Below are 26,266 nucleotides of genomic sequence, written 5' to 3'. Positions count from 1 at the left end.
AGCAATGTAACTTGTGTCAATTTTTCAGGTGGAAAATGATAAAAAGTGGAAAACATTTTACATCAGGGTGTTGATGACATTTTATCTGTTTGCTTGCTGCTTCTGATCAGTTAGTGTACAGTGAATTTTCAGAGGCACAAACCAATGATGTGGTTCTGAGAGTCTCTGTAGCCTTGACTGCTTTTTTTTCGCTCCTACATATAGCTATTCCTTATAGAATAGAATAGCCTTTATTGTCATTGTACAGAGTACAACGAAATTGGAGTGCCACTCCCTTGGTGCAAGATTCAATAGTAAATATAAATGTAAAATATAAAAAGTACAATAAAACAATCGCAAGTACTCAAACAATAGTAAGTACGATATATACAGGATAGCAGCATTAATATAATGACAGTATGAATAGCAGCATAATATAATGGCAGTGACGGTATGGTATAGCTAAGCAGGTTCAATTGTTTTTGTGCTTATTTACTACGGTGATAGCTCTGGGAAAGAAGCTATCCCTGAATCTGTTTGTCCTGGTTTTATGTGACCTGTACCGTCGGCCTGACGGTAATAGGTAAAACAGTTGATTGCTGAGGTGAGAGTGGTCCTTGATGATATTGTCAGCTCTGCTGAGGTACCGAGAGTTTGCAGTGACCTCCAGGCTGGGCAGAGAGCAGCCAGTGATCTTCTGGGCTGTGTTGGTGACCCTCTGCAGTACTTTCCTGTCCGCAGCTGAACACCCTGCATACCATGTTGTTATGCCGTACGTTATGATGAACAAGTTTAATGCAACTCCTTTAAAAATCTACTCTTCAATCAAACCAGTGTGTGTGATAGTGAATCCTTGTGTGAAGCATGAGCCATCTGAGTGCATTCGTATTTGGTCTCATGCCCAAAGACACTGAAGTGCTCCCAAATGTGTGAATCCGTTTCCTCGCTGGAACTCTGAGATTTTCTGTCAAAACCTACATACAGTTACATGAAACTGTATTGAAATACATGCATGTATCCTGTGCCAACACACCCACAAACACCAATTCTTTTTCTTTTCTGAGTTTCTTTCACAGTTTGATTAAAAAAAGAAACTTATTGGAATTTCATCTTCACTGCCTCTCACTTTCTCTGTCTCTCTCCCTTTTTTCTGCCTCTGTTGACTGCTTTTTTTTCTCGCCCCTACATATAGCTATTCCTAGATGTGGTGTTTCTTAGCTGACTCAATTATAAACTGTAAACAGCTAAAATGTTGCATAATTTATGATCTGTTGACAACAAAGCAACTATTTGGAACAGGTCGAACAAGTGAATCAATAGCTGAGATGTTAATTGAGCTGTAGGAGTTGTCTAAGACATATTGGTGGACATGTTTGTAGTTTACAATGGTGGCTGTAGCTCAGGAGGTAGCGCAGGTCATCTACTAATTAGGCTGGTTGTTCGATCGCTGACTGCTCCACTCCAGCATGCCCAGACGCTGAACTCCAAGCCTCTGATGTGTTCGTGTGAATGTTAGATAGAAAAGCACTTAGGAGTAGAACAGTAGTGCTGGTGTGTATTGTGGAACCAGCCCGTTTACAAACAGCTGAATTGTATCTCTGACTCCAAATGTATTTATTAATACATTTAATCTAGTTGCTATTATTACATTAAAAATTCATATTGTGAATATTTAACCTTTCTCAGCGCTATTAGCCAAACCAGTGAATGTGAGTGAGCCCACTTTACTGCTGGCGAGCTGGAAAGTGACCATGCCCCAGGTCATGTCTGCTGACATGATTTAAACATGCATGCCAGGTGCCGCCTCAGAGAGTTGGAGACAAACCGCTGACAGCTTATCCATATTTCAAACAGGACGAGTGGACATTCGCAGCGAGGGACAACTGGAGAAAGGGATTTCAGTGTCTAATGCGTGCGGATTGGATGTGGCTCTTCCCCATAGAGCCAGATGCATGACAGCTGGCAGGTCTGCACCTTTGGGTTACCAGGCAGACTTCAGCTGGTGAGGAGGGAACAGAGGGTGGGCAGCTTAGTGACTGGAATGCCATAGAGTGTCGGATACATGGGTCACAACTACATATGGGTAAGAATACAACAACTTTATTTATACAATAATGTGTATTTTATATGAAATATGAATTTGTGATCGGTAATATCATCCCTTCGTTTCCATCTTTTGCTATGCTAATAAAGCCAAATGGGAGTTATTCAGAGACTCTGTAAATGCTCTTTTGGACCCAGCTAAAGAGAAATTCTGAAAGTGGCCATTTTTCTTTTCTGACAGCTGTGGAATGGATTGATTCTCCATCCTTTTGGGAATTACATGCGTGAAAACAGGCAATTATGCAACTGCATTTTTGTGACTAAAGCTGATGTGGGAGACAGCATTTCTCACAGAAACCACCGTAAACATCAGCAACATTTGTGCTTCCTCACTACTGTCAGACTATTTGTTACCTGTGTGCCTGCTGTGATATTGACACATACAAAAGGATAATCCAATCAAGTCATTTTAGACACTTGCAGGTCATGATGAACAAGTTTAATGCAACTCCTTTAAAAATCTACTCTTCAATCAAACCAGTCTGTGTGATAGTGAATCCTTGTGTGAAGCATGAGCCATCTGAGTGCATTCGTATTTGGTCTCATGCCCAAAGACACTGAAGTGCTCCCAAATGTGTGAATCTGAGATTTTCTGTCAAAACCTACATACAGTTAAATGAAACTGTATTGAAATACATGCATGTATCCTGTGCCAACACACCCACAAACACCAGTTCTTTTTCTTTTCTGAGTTTCTTTCACAGTTTGATTTAAAAAAGAAACTTATTGGAATTTCATCTTCACTGCCTCTCACTTTCTCTGTCTCTCTCCCTTTTTTCTGCCTCTGTTGGCTTTGCCCAAATTTAGAAAGCAGTAAAGGTTGACTGTCATGCATATGAATAGCTCAGTGTCTCACAACCGGGTGACAAATCCTCATTGTGGCTCTAGAGATAGCTTAAGCTATACAAGTAACAAAAGCAAACTCCTCGTCAACACCATTACTGTCATTTCTTTAGTAAACAAACTCAGCCCCCCCCCCACCTTGGTTCCAGCTGGGAGGTAGTGCAAATTTGTATGCTGTGTTTATGCATGCGTTTGTGCAGATATAGGCTTATGTGTGTTTCTGTTTGCAGCAAGCTCCCCAGTGTGAATGAATCTTTAATGCACGTCATAAGATTGGAGCTGTATGCAGCTTAGAATCTGTAAATTTAATACAGCTATAATATATCCGACCTTGTGATCAGGCGAGGTCTCCACAAACACTGCTGCCACACCGGCCAGCACTTTCACCAGCTGAGCGATTCATTGATGCACACACATACACATGCGTATGCAAACAATGCCACTTAATGCTTTCTCATCCGGCTTCACCATGGAAACCCTTCTTTAGAAGTAGCATGGGGACACAGTGCGCATCCCTTTGGACCGACCTGACTGTCAAGGTAACATAGCACTTAGAACACAAGGCCTGAAGAAACATGATTTATAAAGTCCGTCTCAACAATCAGTGAAACAGGTTGGTTAACATGCTCAACGTCAAACCTGTACTTTTATAAGTATACACGGGTTTATTGCTCCATGCAAAAAGCAGAAGGTCTTTGAACTACAAAACAGAGAAACCACATTAATGGTACTGATTAATTGTTAAACTTGTCTAAATATGAGAATTTTGAATGCATGAAGATCCGTGAATTGGAACTATACATATAGGTAAACAATTCAGAGATATGAAAGCCTTATTAATGCTATGTACTAAGATATTTTATCAATATTCTGTGGTTTGAAAATGTATTAAATCATTAATTATCCAACCATACAACCACACAATCAAACTAGTGTATCACAAAATAATCATGAGCTACTTCTACCACAATATGAAAGTGTCATCAATTTAAAAAGACCACAAACATTATAAGAGCGATAGATGATAAAATCATAGATAAAAATCTACATGACAATTCTGTAAGTCACACACGGCGGCAATGGCGTGTCCAGCGGGGTGGCCTGGGGGGGCACAGGCCACCCCCCAAACCAGACTGGCCACCCCAGGTGCCACCCCAAAGGCAAAACAATAAAATTCAATCAAATATCAAATGTCCGATTATGTTTTCACGGTGACGCTCAGATATCCGAGTGTAAGTGAATGCAGCATCGCTTCTGCGCTATGCGCATCACGTTAGCAAAGGTAGGAGAGCCAAGCGCGAAAGACGGCACTGCAGGAAACAATTTTTCGGTGAAAGAAAATGAGGACAGAATAAATGTCCCGGTAAGTAATATCAAGTTTGTTGAGTTTAGTAAACTTCGGTGAAATTAGAATACCAAGGAAAAAATAACACTTAAAGAATTATTGCAGCCGTGGAATATTTCAGACAGTATGCTACTGAGGGGAGCTAACATAAGAGTTATGAGTTATAAGATATAATCTAAGTCGTAACATTGCTGTATGGAGCTGCAGATTTGGTTGCAGGTTAACATAGCTGGACTGGCCATCGGGCATACCGGGCATATCCCCAGTGACTTATTTTTTTATTTTTTTTGTAATGGCATGAACAATGAGAGGTGGTGGATTGGCCAGATGCAGGTCGATGTGTAGAAATAACTCCGTTGTTTGGTGGTGGCTATGACGGGGCTTCCACAGAGGCAACAGGTGGATGAGGGAAGGGGAGGCAGGAGGAGAGACCCGAAGCAGCCACCAGTCCGAGTGTCAGGTGAACTGAACTTCAGGTAAGAAGTTATGACCTGCAGTCTATCTGGGTCAGATATAAACCAAGTTTAGGTGGAGTTTATTTTCATGTTGCTGACTTTTTACTGTCAGTTGCAATAACTCATACTGCGTTCTAGCCAGTTTGACGGAGTTTTTATACAGCTGGGTGGGTGCTATGATGTTACTGATAGTGAACTTTATTTTATTCATAAGGTTAGTTAGTAGAGTTGCCAACGGCTCCTTAAAAAATGGAATGGTCCCTCATTCAGAGAAAATATTACGCGTTTCATATTGAGCTGAGAAGAGACGCAGTTTGTCCCGGACTTTAGCTAGAATGGAAAAAAGACACAAAGCTGGATTTATTCTGTCCTTACGCTGCACAGCTGGCTCTTCTTCTCTCATTCTCTCCCCTCCCTCTCCTGTTGCTACTTCAATCATGAAACTGATCAATGATCAGCTGATCGGCTTTTCTCTCTTGTTTGTTTATCGCCCACTTTGCGCCAGAAAGAGGAAACCAGCGGATATTGCGCTAAACAACAGCAGCACGTTTAAGCTTGATCAGCTGTTGTTAGAATGTATTTAATATTAATTTCTAGTATCAGCTGATGTTTGCTGGAGCCACAGCTGTAAAGCTGCTGGTCATGATGTCTGTTTAGATATGTGGTGAGAGGGAAACATGAAGATGAAACCAGGAGATGTCCTTACTGAACCATCAGAGCTGAACAGGTGATGGAGAAACAGGTTTAACTTTTAGGTGACATGAATGAGTTGAAGTTATGAACTGTTTCTGAGAGACAAATAACACCAGGATCCTTTTTTATGTAGCTGACAGCTGGTAACTGTGCAGGAGCGGGTCTAGCAAAGTTTTGCCAGGGGGCCAGGTAGGGCATTAACAGGGAAAGGTGGGCACAAAGAAATACTTTTCTTTCTTATTCTCATTTAAAATACCTAGTTTTTATTAAATAATTATCTAAATCTTACAACCAAAGTTTTTATCTGACGTAAAATGTATAGAAATCATACATATACCAACAAGACTGTACATCACTGTCACAACAGCATTTGTTTTCATTCAAAGGCTTTATGGCTTTAATACCTGGTAGTAAAAATGCCCAATTTTTTTGTCCCAGTCCAGCCCTGCAGGTTAATACTGGCAGTGTCACCATGCCAGCTGACTGTATTTCATCATCAGCCAGTGTTGTTCTTTATCAATATTACCAAAGTTTACCATAAGGCAGCATAGAAAGTATTTACTTGCTTTCAGGTTTTATTCAAATGTTAGTCTTTTCATTTGTTTCCCCACTTTTTTCCTGTTTCAAAATCAAACACCAGTTTGTGAGAAGATTATCTTCTTTTTTTAACAGGCAGATAAAGTTTTGCATTGGCTAATTTGTCAATTGTTTGTTACAAATGTTCGTATTTTAATTTTCAAAAATGTTTTTGCCCAAAACATATGTGCACTATATGTCAGTAAAAATACTATGCAAATATTGCTGTCCTTGAATGCTGAATAAACACTGACAAAGCACTGATTGTATCTCTTGTACTTTATCAACGCAGTATCTAAAAACTTTGCACCGTAGTGGTTAAAATCTCATTCTAATAAGAGTTAAAAGTGCATTTGGTTATTAGGTTTATAGGATTATTGAATTATGGTTAAGGGTTGGTAGAATTTTTTTTTTAAACATTATCTGCCAATTAAATCTGCCACCCTTCTCCAAATCTGTGCCCCTACCTGGCCCCCCCAACAAAAATTTTCTAGACACGCCACTGCACAGCGGTCGTCCAACCTTTTTATGACCTCTGCTTGGATGAATGTCAGGTGACTGAGCATATACTGGGAAAAGTAATTTCAAACCTTTTTTTGGGGCAAAGTCAACAACAGTCTACTCTTGTGGTTTCACGTCCCAGTAACTCTTGGAATTTAAGTTACGGATCTCCTTGCTTCAAAATAATCCACAAGGACTCTCTTGTTACTAAGACATGTATCTTGCCCCATTTCACTATATTTTTAGTGCATACACGTGTTCACGTTGATTACATGAAATATACTAAAGTACCTCAAAGTACCCAATGAGCCAATCAAAAGCCAATGATATTTCCTCACCCATGTATGGGTGACAATGGTCAAAAAGATGAGGGTCATTTTTTTGGCATTACTTGGTCTATATGCATGCTGTCAATACAAAGTAGTTAAAGTGTACTAATAGAAGTACAGAACTGGAACACAATGATAGACAAAAATGAGAAATACTGGGGATTTCTATGATTACTGGTTACTGACCAGTAATCTGACCTGATTACTGGTTTTCCACCAGCGTTTGACAGATGGTTTCATCTGTGCCAGGCTTACTAAATAATCATTTAATATATAATCTGATAAACACTCTAGAAACCTTTGTATAATGTTGACTCCTGGCCAGTCTCATTGTCCATAACTCCTTATTTCACCATAATTTAGTTTTGCTCTTTTGGGAGCTGATGATAAATACTTGTTATGCATGGTTTTCTTGGTATGGGTCATTACTCCAAGCACAGCTGTGTTTTACTGAAAAAATATCAAAATGAAATTCACGTTGTACTTTCAAAAATGTCAACTTGTCATTTATAATCTGCTGTGGATTACACAGCATTACCACTGCTCTGAAGTTTCCAATCAGGCACATTTGTGAGATTTTAAGCTGATGCTCTGAGCATTTTTCCCCCAGGGTAAAAAATGCCTTCAGGCTATTTGCCTGTAAGCACGGCAGATGCTCTTCAGTTGCCAGAGCTTGACTTTGTAACTTTGTAACAATCCCAATCTCATTTTATTCAGGCTATTTTGTAAGGAGCTGTCTGAGTTATAGATTTTCTGAAAGAAAGGACTTATCTGTCTAACACAAACAGACTTTGGAACTAATTTGGGAATATCCAATTTGAATGATGTATTTTTATATTGTGGTGGCATAAAGACCTCACAAAATATAACTGCACACTGTATGCGAATTATTAGGGACTTGCTCTCCCCACACGCGTAAAGCAGGGGTCAAAAGCTCCCTGTCAATTAATATACACATCACAAGGGGAACAAAAATAACCTAAGTATAATGAACCCGTGGCTGTTTAAAGCCTTTCTTCTGGCAGTGCTTATAAATAAGGGTTCTGTGTCAAATGTTAATGGACATGCATAATCACACAGCTGCTGAAAAAATCCTGGGGGGAAAACTTTGTCATTAGCAGGTCATTTTTCTGTTGGCTGCAAATCAATTCATGTTATGAATAATAACAAACAGGTAGAGAGGATGAAAACAAGGCATCTTGTGAAGAAACTTTCCAGAATGATAGCTGTGGGATTACTCTGTTTTCTTAATTGAATCAATGAATTTACTTCAAATGCAAACACAACTGGCAGCAGCTTTGATTAACAAATGATTTATATTAATATGTAGATTAATTACAGGATCACTTCCTGAATAACAGTAGGTTAGCGTTTGACTTCATGCTAAAACCACAAATTTACTATAAGATATTATGAACCTTACTTGGTTGAAACAGATAAAGGCTATAAGCTTTCACTACAACGTCTCTGAAAGCTAACTTGAAAATATTGTAAGAACGTTATGCATGCTAGCTGCTCTTCATGCAGTTGTGCCAACTGCATGCTAACATCAGTATGGTAATGTGCTCAGTGTCACTATTCTAAAGCCCCGTCAACAAGTGAGACCCATTGCACATGTGCACATCACTTTGTAGCTGAAAGCTGGTTACTAGATATGGCAGGTTCTGGCTGCATGGATAACTCGCTATGTATTTAGCAATATTCTTCATTTCTATTAGTCCTTTCAATCGCACGCCTTAAAGTTGAGGTGAGTTTAACCCAGTGCCTGCCAGCTTAATGTCACTAACGGTCACTTATGTCACTGCTGATATTTTAAGGTCTCTGGCAGTTACAGCACTACTAGCTTCAGTTCTGTGTGAACAAACTATAGCTGAGTAGTTTTCAGTATTTATAAAATTACCAAGTGAAGTTAAAAAATGTCACAAGTCTAGCTTATATGTTGCCTTAATAGTGCTAAAAAACAGGTAAAAACATCCACCGATCCAGGTGAGACATTACTATAAAAATAAGATTTCAACATCAAGGAAAACACAGGGCATAAACAAATCATCAGGATTCTAACTATAAACTCTATATACAATATGCCCACAACTAGCTCGACACTGCCACTGGACATTTTTTAAGCCTAAAGCAGAGCTAGGGAGTTGTCAGCTACTACTAGCTCTTCTTAGCTTGGTTACTCTGATATGTGATGTGAATTTAGAGTTAAAAAAAATACTGACTTAAAATAAAATGTGTGTACAAGAAAAACTCATCAACTGCTTTGAGTATATTTCAGAATAAATGAACCCTGAACAAGTTATGAAAACATCCACTTGTCACTCAAATGATCTCCCTCCATATATATAATTTATATATCCAGGTAGAAGTCTCATTGAGACTGAAAATCGCTTTTTCAAGAGCGACCTGACCAAGAGGGCTGCAGTTTTACTTATGCATGGCCTCCTCCACCACCTGTGCAGCAACCAATGCCTGACTTTGTGCACCTTGCGCTTCATTTCTGCTGTAAAGGTGAGTATATTAACATGTGAGTCTATTGGGGATCCCTTGCAATAGATGCAGCCTCAAATGACCATTAGAGACCCATGTGGGAACAGCTCTTAATGAGACTCAGTGTCTCATTTACAAGAGAGATCAACTGTACAAATAAAGGTTAAGTAAAAAAATGAAAAATGAAATAAAAAACTTGATTCCATATTTCAACCCTGGATGTCGTTCCCTGATTCAGTGAGACATTTTATAATGAAGCTAATACAAACTAAGCCAGCTCAGTATTATTAAAGTAATAAAAGATGTAGAATTCAAAGCGGCACAACAAAATTAAAGTGAAAAAAAAAAACAGGGCAAAAGGTCAGTCTTAAAAAAATAGAATAATTATACTCATTAGACACACATGACAACCTAGCCGCTCTGTCTCGAGGCTGTAAATAAGGCTGTCACTGTCACTATATCCTCCCATCCAACCACATATCTGTCAGTCCGTCTCCTTTATTGTATTGCTGTCAAACATTTACACGTTGTTAATGAGGTTGAGATGGTCCCCTGCAACACGTAGACTGTCTCGTTCTGAATTCAGAAACTCTTTTCAAAGAAGTTGCTAAATATGGAGACGGCAGGAATGGATACCAATTCTAAAGCCCTAAGCTGCACGGCTGTTTGATGTAATTAGCTGCTAACAACAAACGGGTGCTGCTTTGATGTCATACTGCCAGCTGCTCTCAAGAGACCAAAATCCAAAAAGTACAGCATTCACCTCTATAAAGTTGTCTGTTTTCCAAAGTGGTTGAGCATAAGCTGTGAGGCAGTGAAGGTAGAGCGCGCAGCTGATATGCTTTCTATCCTAACGAGTAAATTCACTGTTCAAGAGATGCATATCTTAGCAGCACGAGAAAAACGCAAAATATGTTAGAGGACCCTAACAGGCAGAAAACATTGAATCATAATAATACACTTCATTACTCCATTCTCAGGACATAAAATATGCAAGGAGGCACTAATTTGTTATCAGGTTAATTATCTGTGTTTCAGAGTTACTGAGGCGTTCACTTTCCCAGATTAATGAATTATGACTCTTATTTACTCTGGCTGGCTTTTTTCTCCAGTGTCAGAGTAAAGCACAGAGCCGCTGGGGTCTGATGGAAGAGGAAAACCCAAACAGGAAATAGTTTAGAAGAGGATACCAGCTTCGTGACTTACATCTTCCAAATGTATGAAGATTATGTCAGAGATATCACACTGATGGAACTGCAGTGATGCAGTGTCTTAATTTACTTCAAGGCCTCTAGCATTTCACAGTGCTGACCAGCAGCTAATGTTAGCCATACGATGTATCTCATCTTCATTCATGTGTAGAAAAAGTATTTCAAAGAGTTCAATGTGTGCTACAATGTGATGCAGAGTTTAAACGTTGAGATTTTTTCTAATATTATGATAGAACGAGGAAAATAAGCATAATTTCAGCTAGTTTTCTGATTTAGTCTTTGGGCGAAGGATCTGTTACCAAAACTCTGGTCACTTAAAAACAGATTCTACAAAATCATGTAGAATGCTTACAATGCCAATGTTAAACACGTATAATCAAGCTCAACATCCTAGTGTGTTTGCTAGTGTTTCACCCAGCTACCGTTTCCCTGTGTTTTATAGATAATCTCAACTGTAATTAATTAAACTCATTATTCAAGTCAATTTTTCTGCAAAAACTCTTGCCAACTACTTGTTGAGTAGTAGTTATGGGCTATGGAGAACAGCTGCTAGCATCTGCAGCAGTCTGCTAGCAACCAAAGCAACCTAGGGCAAACCAACCATGTGGGGGGCTTTTAGAGCAACACCCTCTTTTCAACCAATTTCACCTAGCAACCAGCCAGCAACCTCCAGCAACCACTTGAGGAATGGTTGGGGAATGCACAGTTTTCCCTACTGGTTATCTTACTGGTTGCCTTAAGATATAATTTCTAATGTGATTAAGAGCACAACTTTTTTTTCTGATAATCCAAATTGTTTGCGTCATAAGTCAATAGTTCTTTGTATTGTCGTACCATTTACTCATATACTTTTCACAATACAGTATATCATTGTGCAGTACACTGAGCTAACTTGGTGGAAGGTGACTGGAATAATAAGACTGGCAAAGACAGTTGTGTTGCTTGTGTCATAGAGAGGACAGAAAAATGGCATAAAATAGGTAAAAGCTGTGCAAAAAGACTTCAGAATTGTCTGTGAACTCATTATGAGTATAGCCAGTGATCTTTTATCAAACGTTTATAAAAAATAATAATAATCCTTAATTGGGGTCAGAATTTCAAACACAATAGTGATTTCTTCTGCAGTTGTCACATAGCGTCTATGTGAAGTTTCCATCCTACAGGATTGCACCACTTCTTGACACAGAAGGAGAAAAAGTACAAGAGCAATTTACTAGTGTTAATCAAATATAATTTCATTGCTTTCTGGAAGAAAATAAATGTTAGCTAATGCATAATTAATGCCATACAGGGCAAGGTGCATCATTACCTGTCACAGTCTTTTCATTTTATAGAGGTTGAAGTGAACTGAGCTTCTGCCTGACATTCACATTTTTACTGGCAATACAGTGAAAGGAAAAGGGGTAATTTGGGAAACTTTTTTATATTTAATAACTGTAATAGCTTTGAGCATGCCAGTGGAAGAGTTATTCTGCTGAAGCCAAGAAGCCAAGCAACGATAAAGACTCTTTTGATATTTAAGGGAATATGAATGCATTATTCAAGTGTTTTTACATTTCAAACCCATCATTCTGCTTGTGTGTATGTGGCGTTTACCCAAAATCACAGTGTGTGGAACAAAAATAAAACCCACACTGAATATTTTCTCCAAAAATAATTTTTCTTAGAAAGCATGTATATGCTGCAGGAACAGCGAGTCAAGCCTGCTTACCATTCATGTTGCCCAGGTGGAAATATCCATCGACCAGCGAGGCTCCGTTGTTGAAGTGCTGGGTCATGTGATCCAACCAGTTGGCCTCCACCCCTTTGACCCCTTCGTCACAATTTTGAACTCGCAGAGGCACCTTGACAGTGTAGTACTTCACCTGGCCCTCTCGGACCGGTGGGTGGTTGTACAGCGCCAGCAGATCGACCCCTGTTTAGGCAAGACATAAAACAAAACCAGTCACAGTTTTATTGGTTTTAACTCACAAAGGTTTATGACAATACAGATGTAGCCTTTATGGAAGCCCCAGAATTTACTGTATTATTACTGAATCAATGCTGTACATTGGCTGCAATCCAAAATGTAGTTTGGCACTGTCTGTAGGAGGACTTTCCTTCTCTTCAGCTGCCAGAAGTTATACGAAATATCTGCGTAAATGGCTGCCTGAGAAACAGCCCTGTTTTGTTGCTGTAAAGCAAAGGACTGTCTGCTGTATTCAGCTATAAAAGGATGTAGAAATGAAGCATTTCTTCTCAATCTTTAATGACTACTTTGGAAAATTTCTATTTCCTGAGACTTTTCAAAACTAAAAAAAAACAGTTAAAATAAATTGGAAGTACATTTATTTCCTATGAGAACAACTATCAAGGAAACTCTGCCAATGCGTGGACAGTCAACAAGCTTCTTGGCCAAGAAAAGCTGGCTCCAGTGTTCATGGTCACCAGCCATCAAAGGCAAATAACAATTTGTGTGCTTTCATGTTTTTCAGCAAGTTTATTTTCATTTCCTGGGGAAAAAATGTGAGACTGAAAAGATGAAACTTCTCCACATGAAGCTGTCTATTACTAAATAAACAATACAGTAGAGGGGAGGGTTTGCGTTGGTCTTTAAAAAGATAAAATACAAAAGCTGAGCTCAAAAAAATGAGCCAGCACTGATGTGTCACATTGAATCAAAAAGACTTTTCAATAAACATCACCCTGAATTGTCAACAATTAAAATTTTAAGGCCTTTTTTTGGTGCTACTTTTGTTTCAACAAGCCAAGATTATGACCGTAAGCAACAACAAAACTGGAGTGCACATAAAAGTAAAAGTTAAAGTTACATTCATTTTGTGGTGGTCAAGAAGATTTTAAGAATCTGATACATAACTTGTGTGAAAATAGTATTTTTCAGGAAAATGTGCATGTTTCTTTCTGCATTGTTTTGTGTTAGATTTGTGTTGTCCTGCGACCCGGTGTGTAGAATAAATCTGTATGCAAAACACTGTGGTATAAAATGTAAACATTACCATATCTGGAACAAAGGCTCCACCTGACAGGTGCGAAATAGACGAGAAATGAGAAAGTAATACAAGCAGAGATTTATGATGCCCCAAGCTGGACTCACAAATACGCTGGAAATCTTTTCCAAGGATGCTGCTTCTCCAAAAACAAACGTGAGTTGAATCAAAAGCATTTTAAAGCTACAATTTATCCTCCTCTTCTTTTTAATGTTTTCCAAAAGTGATGTAACTCTGCTGATGCAGAACTTAAAAGGGAGCGTTTCATTGTAACCAAGTTAATTCATAGTATAACCTTGAATAATACATTAAAAGCGCTGCAGCTAGCTGTTGTTTACATCAAGCAGAAATATGCATAATGCAGTGGGCCTCTGGAGAGAGAAACAGGCTTGGAAATTTGCCCACAGTACGTATGTCACTGCTCCTTGCTCATATCATACTAAATCAAAGTGTAAAGAGCCTTATTTGTTGTGATGTGCGTGAGTGAAATATTTGCTCTGCTTAGCTTTGAAAAAAACACAGAACATGAGATGTGAGCGGGGGTTCGAATCGGGCCGAAAGCATTTCAAATCTAGCCTGGTAACATTTTCCCCTTTCTTTCCAATGCAAATATCACGCTGTCATTCCCCAAGTGAACCAGATGGATGAGCAGAATGTGCGGCAGTGCCACCCACCCAGCCACACACGCACTTGGGGTGGGATGATGGCGGTAGGGGGGAGTCATGGCTCAGTGGCTTTGGTTCTTCTGTCTGTCCATCCGTCCGACAGACACCCAGGAAGAATGAATAATTTATAACCATTTCTTGTCTGGCTCCTCTGACTGATCTGACAGCTGGCCACCAAATTCTCTAAATCTTGTCATTTGTCACTCCTGAGAAAAGTCAAATCAGCAGCAGTGCACTCACACACCCTCCCCTCATGTTACCCGTGCTACAACGAGGACAATATGGCAAAGAAATCTTGGACAACATGTGACCACAAAGTGACTTCCCATTCAGCACACCTCTGATTTGCCAAAACAACACAATTTCTTAGTGTGAATGGTTTTGTGGAGGGCTGCATGGGATTAACTGCTTTACAGTTTATGTGCACGAGCCTGAGATGGTGCATCACTGTAGTTTGACCCATCAATTCTTTCTGTATCTCTGTGAGCTTCAGGCAGGCCATGAAGATTTGAAAAATTGAATGAATGAAAAATTCTGTCATATAACTTAGTGATTTAAAATCGCTTTGGGTTACTGCTCTAAATTTTTGTAACCGCAGCATAATTAGATAACTAACATTAAAACCATATTCAACACAGATTACTTCATTTCTGTTGATGGCAGTGTTGTAGAAAGTAGTTACATGTGTCATTTATAACAGCTTGACATAATATAAGAGCCAGTCTGTCTGTCTCACAGTATTAGTCATTTTCTGTGTAATAACTGTTTTTTTTTAAATGCATTATAGTTTATTACTGTCTAAGTATGCTACAATTATGGCTTCAAGGCTACCATAATTCAGGCAGAACGGTAGGGACCTCATTTTCTGAGCCTCTAAGAGTCTTTTTAAGCAGTGCTCTATTCAGTGGAAATACACAAAAACCACACAGAATTAAGAGCCTTGCCTATTTAGCAGGACACGGCAGGGAATAATGTACCAGAATATAACATAAGAACACTGACTTCAGATGTCCATCATGGTGGATGACAGTAGCTCAAACTGGAATCCAGGCTTTCATCTGGGATTCTTGAGTTTTTCAGAAACTATTATGTGGAGACACGTGGCAGTTACACCCATGACAAAGCATTCGAAGCATCATTGTTGCATGAGGCTTTTACTTTTAGTTATAGTTAGTTATATTGCTACAGTGCATCATAAAGATTGTGAATATGGCTGATTTTTGGACCAGCCGGATTGCACTAGGCAAATTTTATTTTAAATGCCAGTCAGAAACGTATAATTTCTGACTGGAAAACCAAGGAGTTGGTGGTGGATTTCCAGAGACGCATACCCACACTGTTCTCAATGTCAGCGTGGTGAACATCCAGGGAGTGGACATTGAGATAGTGGACTCAACACTGATGCTCTTTACAGGAAGGGTCAGAGCAGACTCTACCTGCTGAGGCGGCAGAGGTCATTTGGAGTCCAGGGAGCGCTTTTAAAGACCTTCTATGACTCTGTGGTGGCATCTGTCATTTTTTACAGTGTTGTTTGTTGGAGCAGCAGTTTATCGGCAGCTGAGAGGAAGAGGTTGGATAAACTCATCAGGAAGGCCAGCTCTGTTCTGGGATGCACCCTGGACCCAGTGCAGGTGGTGGGAGACAGAAGGACTCTGGCCAAAATAACATCTCTGGTGGACAGAGTCTCCCACCCCATGCATGTAAATGTTGCTGAACTGCAGATCTCCTTCAGTGGCAGACTGCTGCATCCTCGATGCATGAAGGAGCGTTTCCGCAGGTCCTTCCTTCCTGCAGCTGTCAGACTGTACAATCAAAACTGCTCCCAACAAACATAGATGTTTACATCAGCGCTGTAACTTGGCACTATTTTATCAACCGATTCACACTATAAGCAGGGCTTTCCTCTTATCTGTATTTAATTTTATTTAATTTAATAACGGTACAGTACTCTGTTTTTGGTAACCATTGTCCTTGATGTAAATATGTAAAATTGTGTATGTTTCTGTTCTGTGTCTTGTGTACTGTTTGTTTGTATATGTGTCTTTCTTGCTGCTGTTACACCCAAATTTCCCCTTGTGGGACAATTAAAGGATTATTCTATTCTATTCTATTCTATTCTATAATCATTTACTTGCTTTTGTGGTAGTTACATTGACATACCAGTTACACGACAAGGAAAATAATACACTACACGCACACACACACACACACACACACACACTCTGTAATCCTCCTTGTGTAAACTGCATGGGAGCAGTTACTTTCTGAAGGAAGAACACAAGGTTAAGCAATCTTTCAAGAAACTAACCAACATCAATCTCTAAAACACATCTCCTGCCAAGTTCCTCCTGAAGCCAGCAGGACCGAGCACTTGTGCTCAGTGGCCTGTAAATGACACACAATAAAAAACAATAGCAGGACTATCATTTGCTTTTTGGATTCAGGCCGAGAACAAGACTTTCAAGCCAGAAAAGTCACCTTATGGGCAAATAAATGCACCTAGTCCATAATTTTTCTTAATGTTTCAGATACATCCTGTGTCACTTTTTTCTGCTGCTGGGCAGTAAAAATGTAATTAATCCCCTAATAAACGATCTCTGAAACACACAGATACAGAGAGCATGACTAAGTCCTTTGAACCTAATCACATGAACGCATTACATCAACAGGCAACAACTAGGCCTTTCAGAATAAAGTTTGTGCAGCTAACTCGACTGTTTTTGTTGCAGCTGACGGGGCCAGCTAAGAAGAAAACAAGCGCATGAATGTGGTTGGGAGTTTGAAAGCATGCTGCTTCAAAGGCTCATCTCATGGCAGCTCTACTGTTCAAATAACGAGGTCGGTGGCAGCGGCACTGGCGTGATCTTAGCAGCGCAGCTTTCCAACTCCGCATGTCATCATTAAATCTGAAAAGCTGGACACTGATCCCATCAGAGCAGAGATAATGCTGATCTCAGTGATGAAAACCGAGCAGCTGAAAGACTCCTTCTGTACGCATTATGAAGATTTCAGACTTGTATGTGTCAGAATTAGAATTTCATGTACACATTTGTAGTTTTATTTAACTTAAGATATCTCAGGCATTTAAACAGCTGACAGCAGATTCCACCGATCAGGGTAAATTTCGGTTAAAAAAATGGCATCCATGTGTTGCTCTCCTATTTTATCTAAAACACAATCACTGTCAGTTTTACAGTATTTATAGGTATTGTCTTTTTTACAACCAGAAAAGTCAGTGGGGGAAGGACATCGAGATTGACTTTGAGCTAAGGTTGTAAAAAGTCATTTTCCTTAAATACTGAAGAACAATAAATACTTAACATTCACCTTTTGTCACCATTGAATTTTAAAGTATGTAAACAAAACAAAACCTTCTTTACCCATCAATGTAAATAAGGCTGCAATTATACTCCAGTGTTGATGTGAATATGGACAGCTACAATTTCTAATCAGTTTGATGTCTGCTTGAAGGACTAATGCACATTTGTTGCCCTGGGAGTTTTGCTTTTATAGATGAGGGAAACTGGAGAGTACACAGATGTTAGCACTGAGCTTTTTGTTCACCCTCTATAACATCTAAATTTATATCATTCAGACCCCAGCAGACCTGCATCTACTTGCAGATTGCGTTAAGTGCTTTCAAATGCACATACATAACCATATCGTACTTTATTGACCAGGATTAATTAGTGCAGGAAAAGATAACTTAAAAAAATAACTGTTGAATTCAAAAGTTACTTTCAGAAGCCACAGTTGTCATTCAGCTGTTGCCATCATGATACGCTTTCCATTTGCTCTTCCACTAAACCATTTCAGTCTTCAAACTTACAGGCTCAGTTTCTATCCAGAGCTTTGGTCTGAGGGAGGGTGTTCCTCTTTCAATCATAATCCACAGACGTTTGCCATCTTCACTGCCAACACTTGCACAGCGTTCACCCCGAGATCTGAGGATTAGCATGGACAAGCCAGCACAAGCAGAGACTCTTGGGCCTCCTCAGCAGACTGGGCATTAGTAAAGAGCGACAAGGGAGCTTGGCAGGCTCCCCTAACACCCCGGCTGGCTGCTACGCCGGCGCTGCTGGCGTTGCCGCAGAGATTCAGGGCGATGGAGGTGGGGATAGAGAGAGAGCTGTGAAGCTGAGGGAGGTAGAGGACGAGGCAGTGGGGGATTATCTCACTGCAAAATGCACTACATGGAGGCCCAGATGGACCAGTGGGCTGTGGTTTGCTGCGATGCCAAGTGTGTGTTACCGCAAACACATATAGATAAAAATACATGCAGACAAAAGCAAAATCTTCCATATCAATGAGTGCATTTATTATTCAACACCTCTTATTAGGTGCTTTGAACCTAAACATGCTGCATACTGTGCATACTGAAATGCAGTATATGCATTAACACTCCCACTGGGACGTGTGTCTAATGCACAGTTTGCACATTGCGCCGACACATATCACAAATAGGTTCTGTGGAGGGATGAGAGACTGTAGGGGGTGATAGCGGTGGGTGTCTCCATCTGTTAATCTGAAATGCTCAAATAAAGCCGAAACTATAAATGTCTGTGCTGATTTCAACATACAGGAAAGGGGGAGCTCATAGGTGTAGCTGTGCTTTGCTCACTTTCTGGAAAGACATCAGTCGAGTCATGAAATGTGCACCTCCCAGAACTTCAGAACTCCACTTCATCGGTTAAGCATGAGTGTGAATTCGTAAACAAGATGACTCCTTTTTGTGTAACAGATAGAGAGGATTGCATCCCAAGGCAGCACACTGTTGTGTAACATTGAGGCAATCACAAGAAATGACACCTCCGCAGTTGCCAAGTGTTTCAGGAGGGATGTACGACACAATGCTATTCTTCAGTTAAACAGCCAAAAGGTAGATAAAATCAAAACATGAAGCCATACAGACATGTAGACAGATAATAGCCTAAGACTAGAAACTGTGTGACAAAAGAAGCTTCGGTTTAGTCGGTCCCAGTGACAGCAGGATTTAGCCCGTAACTAATGTGGCAGAGCTGGTTATCAATTATAGTTTGATTAAAGGAGACCTAGTATGCTTTCATGTGTTTTCTGTCATTTACATACTGTTACAGTGGTGGATGCTCATATTAAACAAGATCAAAGATGCAATTGAGTCTCAAATGTGTTTGAAAGCAGCAGCTGTCCAGAGGAAGGCTGGCTTAAAGAGAGGGGTAAGGGAACTTAAATGGCTTGTTTCAGAGAGAGGATAAGCCATTTACTCAAGTGACTTTACATTTTGAGTGTCTTCAATTGTCAATAAGAATGTTTTTTAATCACTTGTCTAGCTAAATGCTTAAAACAAAAAACTAGAGAATTTGAATTGAGGACAACAATAATGTAGATTATTTTGAAATGTTAATCATGCACAGCTACTCTAGTAAATTCCCAAGTATATAGGGCCAGAAATTAGATGTGAACAGGAATAAACACGAACCCGCAAAGTACGTGTTTTTAGCCAATTACTGGGAAGTGATAAACGCTTCAATATCATTCATCCAGCATTTGCAATATGAAATGAGTCATAGTGAAGTAGCCCGGGTTATATCAACATAGTAGCAGCTACGGCGTTTCACAGTTTGAAGTTTTGACCTTTAATTATCTTAATTATCATTCCCTCATTAGGCTTTTCTGTGTAATTTGTAGGGATAGCTGTGTGGTGGGTCTCGTGTCATTTGGACTTAAGAGTCTTGTCAAGTGTGAAAGCTTTGTGAAGTTTTGAAATTTTGACCTTTAATTATTGTTCCCCCAGTGGACCAATTAGTCCTATTTAGTTAAAGGGGTCTATTCACACAACAAAACTGTTTATTTATTCAACTGACTAAAATGATGTGCAGCTGTGCTGAAGCTTTTTGTTTTATATGCCAGGACTTTGTGAGTATTACATTTTTAAAAATGCCTATCACCTCTTTTTAGAAAAGATAGTTGTATCCTCATTACTCAAGAAAACTCTTGAAACTTTATGTGTGATTTTTGGATATAAAGTTGTTATTACAGATATATTTTGTTTAAAATAGGGCTACTGATTTGCCGGTAACATTTTTGTGAGCCAGTCGCCTCTGTAGTCTGTTAATCTGAGTTGTGTCAGTGCTGTCGGGCTTGAAGATAACATGTTGACCTCCTGATGGAGGAGAACCTTTAGAACTGGTTCTAATCAATAGGTCTTTTGTGTTCTCCTTGATGATTGAGTGCAGTGATGCTACTTCCATAAAGTGGTACTCATGTGTCCCTGCTTTCCCAAAGTGTTCTCATCATGTAGTGATATATATCGCCAGTTTGTCAGAACCAATTCACTACTTGAAAAAAACAGACATCTTTGCATCTCTGTGGAAAAATAAAAAAGGTTTCAGGTCTTATCATCACATTTCTGCACTCTTTCCCCAGATTCATTTATTTTTCACAGCTCTGAAGTCCTCATTTACATGATTTTTCCTTAACACATCTTTTTCCTCTTAGCTTCAGCGCATGACGGTAACCATGGAGAACACTTACCGTCACCTCTCCGCAGCCGGTATCTTGGCCTCTCCTTTGTGTCCGTGCTGCTGTCTTTGTTATTATTATGAGATGCTGAATCCTCCTCTGTCAGTGCCTCACTTTGTTCTGACACAGGAGATGCTGCAGGTGAGACCTCCTCCACCCCTGGCCCTGATTCATTCCCAGTGTTCTCACTTTGATTCTTCTTCCCACTTGGTTCTTCTTCTCCAGCCTTGCCAGAGGCTTCGTCATTCCCTTCCTTCTCCACCACGTCAGCTCCAGCTTGAGGTTCTGCATGATTGGTGGGGCTTGAGGGGTTTGAGGGGCTACAGCTTCCCAGGGAGTCAAGCACAGAGCAGGGGCTGGAGTGCAGAGACAGAGAGGGGGTGTCGGGTTCTCTGATCCTGGTACACGGGGCTCCGTATGGTTCCTGGACAAATCCTACAAACATCACCCCTTGGTCAGCGGCATCCTGTATCTGCTGTTGGGAGCAAGGACAATGAAGAAAAAATATTAAAAGCCAGAATGATGACAACAAATGATTTACAGTGCCTTATTTTTGGTTAAATTCAAGTAAAAACAATCAGTGATTTGACAGAAAATAAATCAGATGCTGATTTATATCAGTATTATTAAGGCAACAACATGTAATCATTAGGCAGGGATAGCTCAGTAGGTAGAGTGGTGGCCCCATGATCGGAAGGTCGGGGGTTCGACTCCACTGAACGGCTACCCTGAGGTACCCCTGAGCAAGGTACCGTCCCTACACACTGCTCCCCGGGCGCTGCACTGGTGGCTGCCCACTGCTTCACTGGGTGAATGGGTTAAATGCAGAGGAACTATTTCCCTATGGGGACTAACACGCACACTTTATACTTACTTTACTTTACATAATAAAACATTATCTTTTTGAGGTTCTGGAACCCTGGTGGTACCAAATCTGAAGTTATCTCTGTATTTGTGATCACAGGACATAATTTTTGGTTACATCTCATCACAGAAACTGTTTATCTACTATTGGTGATGCAGAGTAGCTGCCAAAATGAGATCTTATAATCATCAGCTGAAGACAACTCTTCTGAGGAAGATCGAATTTTATCAGACTTTTATTTTTAGTCATGACTCGAAATGAAACCTTGAAAAATGACCATTGCTGCCAGAGGCTAAGTCAGCAGGCTAATTATTCTAATGTTTAACATGCAAGATGAAGATGTCCACTTGTAATTTTATTGACATTTTGGAAGCTACAACATGAGTCAGCTGATCAATTAAGTTATCTGCAGACTAATTAGTGGCAAAAATAGTTGTTTTAGCCCTTGAAATGTCTTGAACAGTATCCAGTGATCAGGATCCAGATTAAGAACAAGGAGAGCCCCAAACAAATCTTTCCCAAGAGAGCTGAAACTAAACTTCAGGAGTTGGTTTGAAATCAGATAACTTGAATTGATAGTTTTTTTCTTTCCACGGCTTCATGGAGTTGTTTGCATCTGTTAAATTTTAGTTTTCCCTTCACTTCTCTTTATTCCTTTCCGGCAGCGTCTCCAATCACAGTTTTGATTAGATTGGAACAGCCACAACCCTGTACTCAGACCTGGGCCACATCCCAGATTCAGCGCTCTATTGTTTTCTCTGTCTTGTTGTTGTCTGGCCTTTTATGTCAATATTGGGGTTCTGCTACAGAGCGAGATTGAAACGTTAACTGTCAGGGAATGTTAATGATGCCATTCTCCATTTCTGCCCTGGTCCACCAACCAACCCCCTCTCCAAGCCAAGGCGGCACCCATCTCTATCTCGAGTAACATTGAGGGAAGAAAATAAAAATCTAATTGCAGGTTATTCACTATGAAATTAAATTGGAAAACAGTCACATTGTTTCCAGCCATATTGTTTAATATCAGCTGAATGCTCTCTGTGTGCTTCCACATCATATTCCCCATACCAATATGTTGAAATGGAATTGCTGAGATAAAAGGGAGCAACTGGTGTATCTCATTTAATGGTAATGCAGGCAGTCAAAGAGAGAAATGAATGGCTCTGACTGTATAATGTTGGTGCAGTTGATAGAACAGTAGATTCAAACAGCAGGCTGTAATGATTGAATTTATTTTTGGTGCCATTATTATTGTTATCATCATCATTTCATTACACCCCTTGCTTGACAATGTAGAACCATTCAGATTAGATTTCTTTCTCAAGAGACATCTTGACAATAGACCACCAGCATCGGGACTTTTGTTAAGACTGCAGATAACCACAAAGATAAATGACAAAATGAGAGTCACAAACAGTGCGTTCACACAACAACAGCAGAGCCAAAGCAATGCATGCACAAATAATGTCAAAAAGAGTGAAAAAAGAGTAGTTTCCATTCACTAGAAAATCAAAACTGCAAACATTTGCTTGCATTGCATCCTTATATCAATTATTTGTCTTTTTCCCTCCTTTGTGTTGCAGTCCAGCTGCTCTTCATTTCTGCTCCTCATATGCATATACAATCTTTGTCTTTTTCTAACAACACAAGTGCTTTGAACACAAATGTTAATCTGTACAAAGCCATACCACCACTTTTAAGGTGTATACAGTGTTGCTGGGGTTAGCACCAAATCACAACAGCAGTCACCTCAGGGCTAATTTATATTGTGAGGTAAAGACCCTACAGTAAGACAACATATCATAAATACTGATTTGATCTCGGGGATTTTTTTTTTTTTTAGCTTTTGGCTCCTGTTTGGTTTCACTATTGTTCCAAGTGTACCGCGAGTCCTTGGTTCCTTGCTCTATTGTGATTGTTCTCATCATTAGTTTCAGTTTTTGTGTTTCCTTGTGTCATCGCTTTTGTTTGTCTTACATTTTATTTCCTCCTGATTGTTTTGATTGTCTGCACCTGAGTCTTATTTCGCTCACCTGTCTCTTGTCTATTAAGTCCTCTGTGTATCGACTTGCCCCTATATTGCTGTGCTTTCATGTTTCTCTGTGTGCTCTATGATCTCTTGTGGGTTTGGGGTATTTTGTTAGTTTATCATTCTGTTTACAGTTTGAATAAATGCTTCATTTTTGTTTGAATGCCTTCAGTGTCCTGTGCTGCACATTCTGACACAATAAAAAAAAAAACCTGACAATGTAAACAGATGCAAAGTCAGAAGATCACAGGTTACAGTTATGTTAACTACAGCAGCAATCCAGCAATAATGGAAAGAACTTGGATGAGTAGAGAAACAACAGTGCATCATTAGTTTATGACATGAAGGTCAGTCCAGCGAGTTACCAGCATCACAAATTGCCAATTAACAATGTCTCAAATTAGAGTCAATGCTTCATAAGTTCACGCAGGAGGAACTCATCATCAGCACCAGCTGCTGGGAGGAGTCTGTGTGAATCGGGCCTTTAAGGCTCAACTGCTTCAAAGGAGCCACTACTGAGGAAGACCTAAATGCACCTTAAGGCTCTGTAAGAGATGTTTAACTGAGAAGGACAGTGATGGGCTGCTTCATCAGATGTTCTGACCTCGACAGTTACCCAACTTCAGCGCAGCTTCAACTGTTCTGGCATGAGATGAACTAAAGAGTGGAAAAAGTTTGGAAACTCTTTTAAAACTTTTGAAAAAACTCCAGGTGAGCCGAAAGTGTTCAAAGTCATTAATGGAATCTATTTTGACACCTTTCTGCAGCTTCCACAAACCTATTTGTATCTTCAGCAATGATCTACAATGCAAAATGTGATGAAAACCCCTTAAAATGTCTCCCAACTTTTGACCGTTACTGTATGTTTATATGTTAATAATGGTGAAAATGTGTTTCTGTCAAAAACTGTCCAGTCTTCAAGTGTTAGTTTTTCTTTGTTTAGAAAACAAATGAGCTTTAACGTCTAACAGTTATTGAGCATAATTATGAATAGTTACTTTGTAATTAGACTTTACATTTACTTAAACACAGAGAAAGCAGTTTGACAGCTTAAACCTAAAAACTGCACCTTAATGCCTGTGTGTAAATGTCTTTGTTTTACTCAGTTTCAAGGCATTTCATAAGAAAACTGAACTTATTGGAATATCACTGTCTACTAATGAGAGTAGTTTGATTTTTTTTAGATAAAAAGAAGAAGTGGTTTGAGAGTTACTGCAACTACAAGACTGCTTGTTTGGCCACATCAAAGAAGGGTTAATGTTATTTCTGAAAATGAGAACAATTGCTAATTCAGGAGTCGTGTCCTGCATATACTGCTGGGGATAAAAGAGTAAATGGAGAATAAAATTAAAAATCAGCATTCCTCTGAACTTCTCATTTTAAATGAACACACAAGTCACTCTGGCCCAGATGGAGCCACCTCAGGTCAAGAAAATGAGGATTTGAGGTCGAAATCACATCATTTCTCTTCATTAGCAGAAATGATGCTGAGCACAAACTTGATGAAAAAATATTCAGGAAGTAGCTTCCCTGATACTGCCACCAGAATATCAACAGCCTGTAGTGAAAATCCCATTTCAATTTTGACTTGAGACCACATTTTCTATTTCCCCCGTAAGTTATTAAAGTGGCACCAGGAGGAGGTGTCTGAAGGTCAAGATGAAAACCCCGGAGAGAGAGATAGAGAGCGCAGACAGAGTGAGGGTAGAAATGACAGAGGCTAAAGGGATAATGACAGAGACTGAGACAGAACGGAAGAAAAAGGACTGAATATGAAAGTTGAAGAAAGGAAAATGGAGGCAGCAATAGAATCCAAGAGAGTATCTCAAGAAAACTGCCCTCTTTGCTCCTTTCTCTACCACTCATCCATGTCCACTCTCCTTTTAATAGATTTGTAGCATGGCCTCCTGCTCCTACTTCAGCAGGCGTGTAGCCGCTCAGTAGATTAAAATGATAACCAACTGTAATGAGGTCCTACAGGACTGCAGTTGCATGACTAATCGAAGGGCAAAATGCAGAGAAAGGTTCAGAAGCGGGGCTCAAAAGGCCGGCATCGGGGCTGGTAATATATAGATTAGGCAGGAGAGTTGAATCATGATGACACAGCATTTCCAGCCTGCAAAAGAGGAGGGTGTGTCGTATATATCATCTGAAGTGCCATTTCAAGCAGGCTTTCAGCAGCAATGTATTCACAACAGTGACATATGATACACAGCCAATTCATTATTAAATCAGTGATTTCGAATCTCTGGCTCCTGTTTGGTGCTTTCATCTTCTCTATGGGAAATACATCTATGCAAGCTGCTTGGTTTGCTAATTAACATTAGACGTGAACCATGAGGGAAACACGGCTTTTATCACAGATAGATATGTGCAGCTTCACTGAGACACGGGGGCAATATTCTGTATTTTAAAGTTATACGATAACTTTAAAATACAGAATACATTTATTCTGCTTCATATCTCAACATGAGGACCAGCAGAGGATTATCAATACCACAAATCATAAACACCAAAACCCACTGAAGTGCTAGCTTGTTTGCAACTAGCTCGTGGACAAGCTAGCAGCTACAGAACCAATCAGAGAATAAGTGGAGAGCAAAAGACAACTGTAAATAGAGTGGATTTTGACTAAGATTCAAAGAATGAGACCACAGTTTGATACCAAGTTCTCATTAAAAAAAACCATCACGT

General features: G+C 39.7%; 1 protein-coding gene across 1 annotated transcript in view; it reads right to left on the bottom strand.

Moving 5' to 3' along the window:
• The window catches only part of rftn1b (raftlin, lipid raft linker 1b), a 134,098-nt gene that overhangs the window by 32,434 nt on the left and 75,398 nt on the right, over window positions 1–26,266 (bottom strand). Inside the window, exons 5-6 of the mRNA XM_086312340.1 lie at window positions 20,691–21,153; window positions 12,237–12,440 (exon numbers count right to left, since the gene is read on the bottom strand). Coding sequence (XP_086168466.1) covers window positions 12,237–12,440; window positions 20,691–21,153 — 667 coding nt within the window. The remainder of the gene's footprint in view (window positions 1–12,236; window positions 12,441–20,690; window positions 21,154–26,266) is intronic.

This window comes from Aulonocara sp. 'chitande type north' Nkhata Bay, linkage group LG11 (assembly GCF_057382095.1).
Source record: "Aulonocara sp. 'chitande type north' Nkhata Bay isolate Kocher_YH1m ecotype deep benthic linkage group LG11, A_spYH_male_GT1.1, whole genome shotgun sequence".
Taxonomy (NCBI): Eukaryota; Metazoa; Chordata; class Actinopteri; order Cichliformes; family Cichlidae; genus Aulonocara; species Aulonocara sp. 'chitande type north' Nkhata Bay.
The sequence above is the reverse complement of the archived record's forward strand: the minus strand, read 5'-3'. Positions and strand labels throughout refer to the sequence as shown.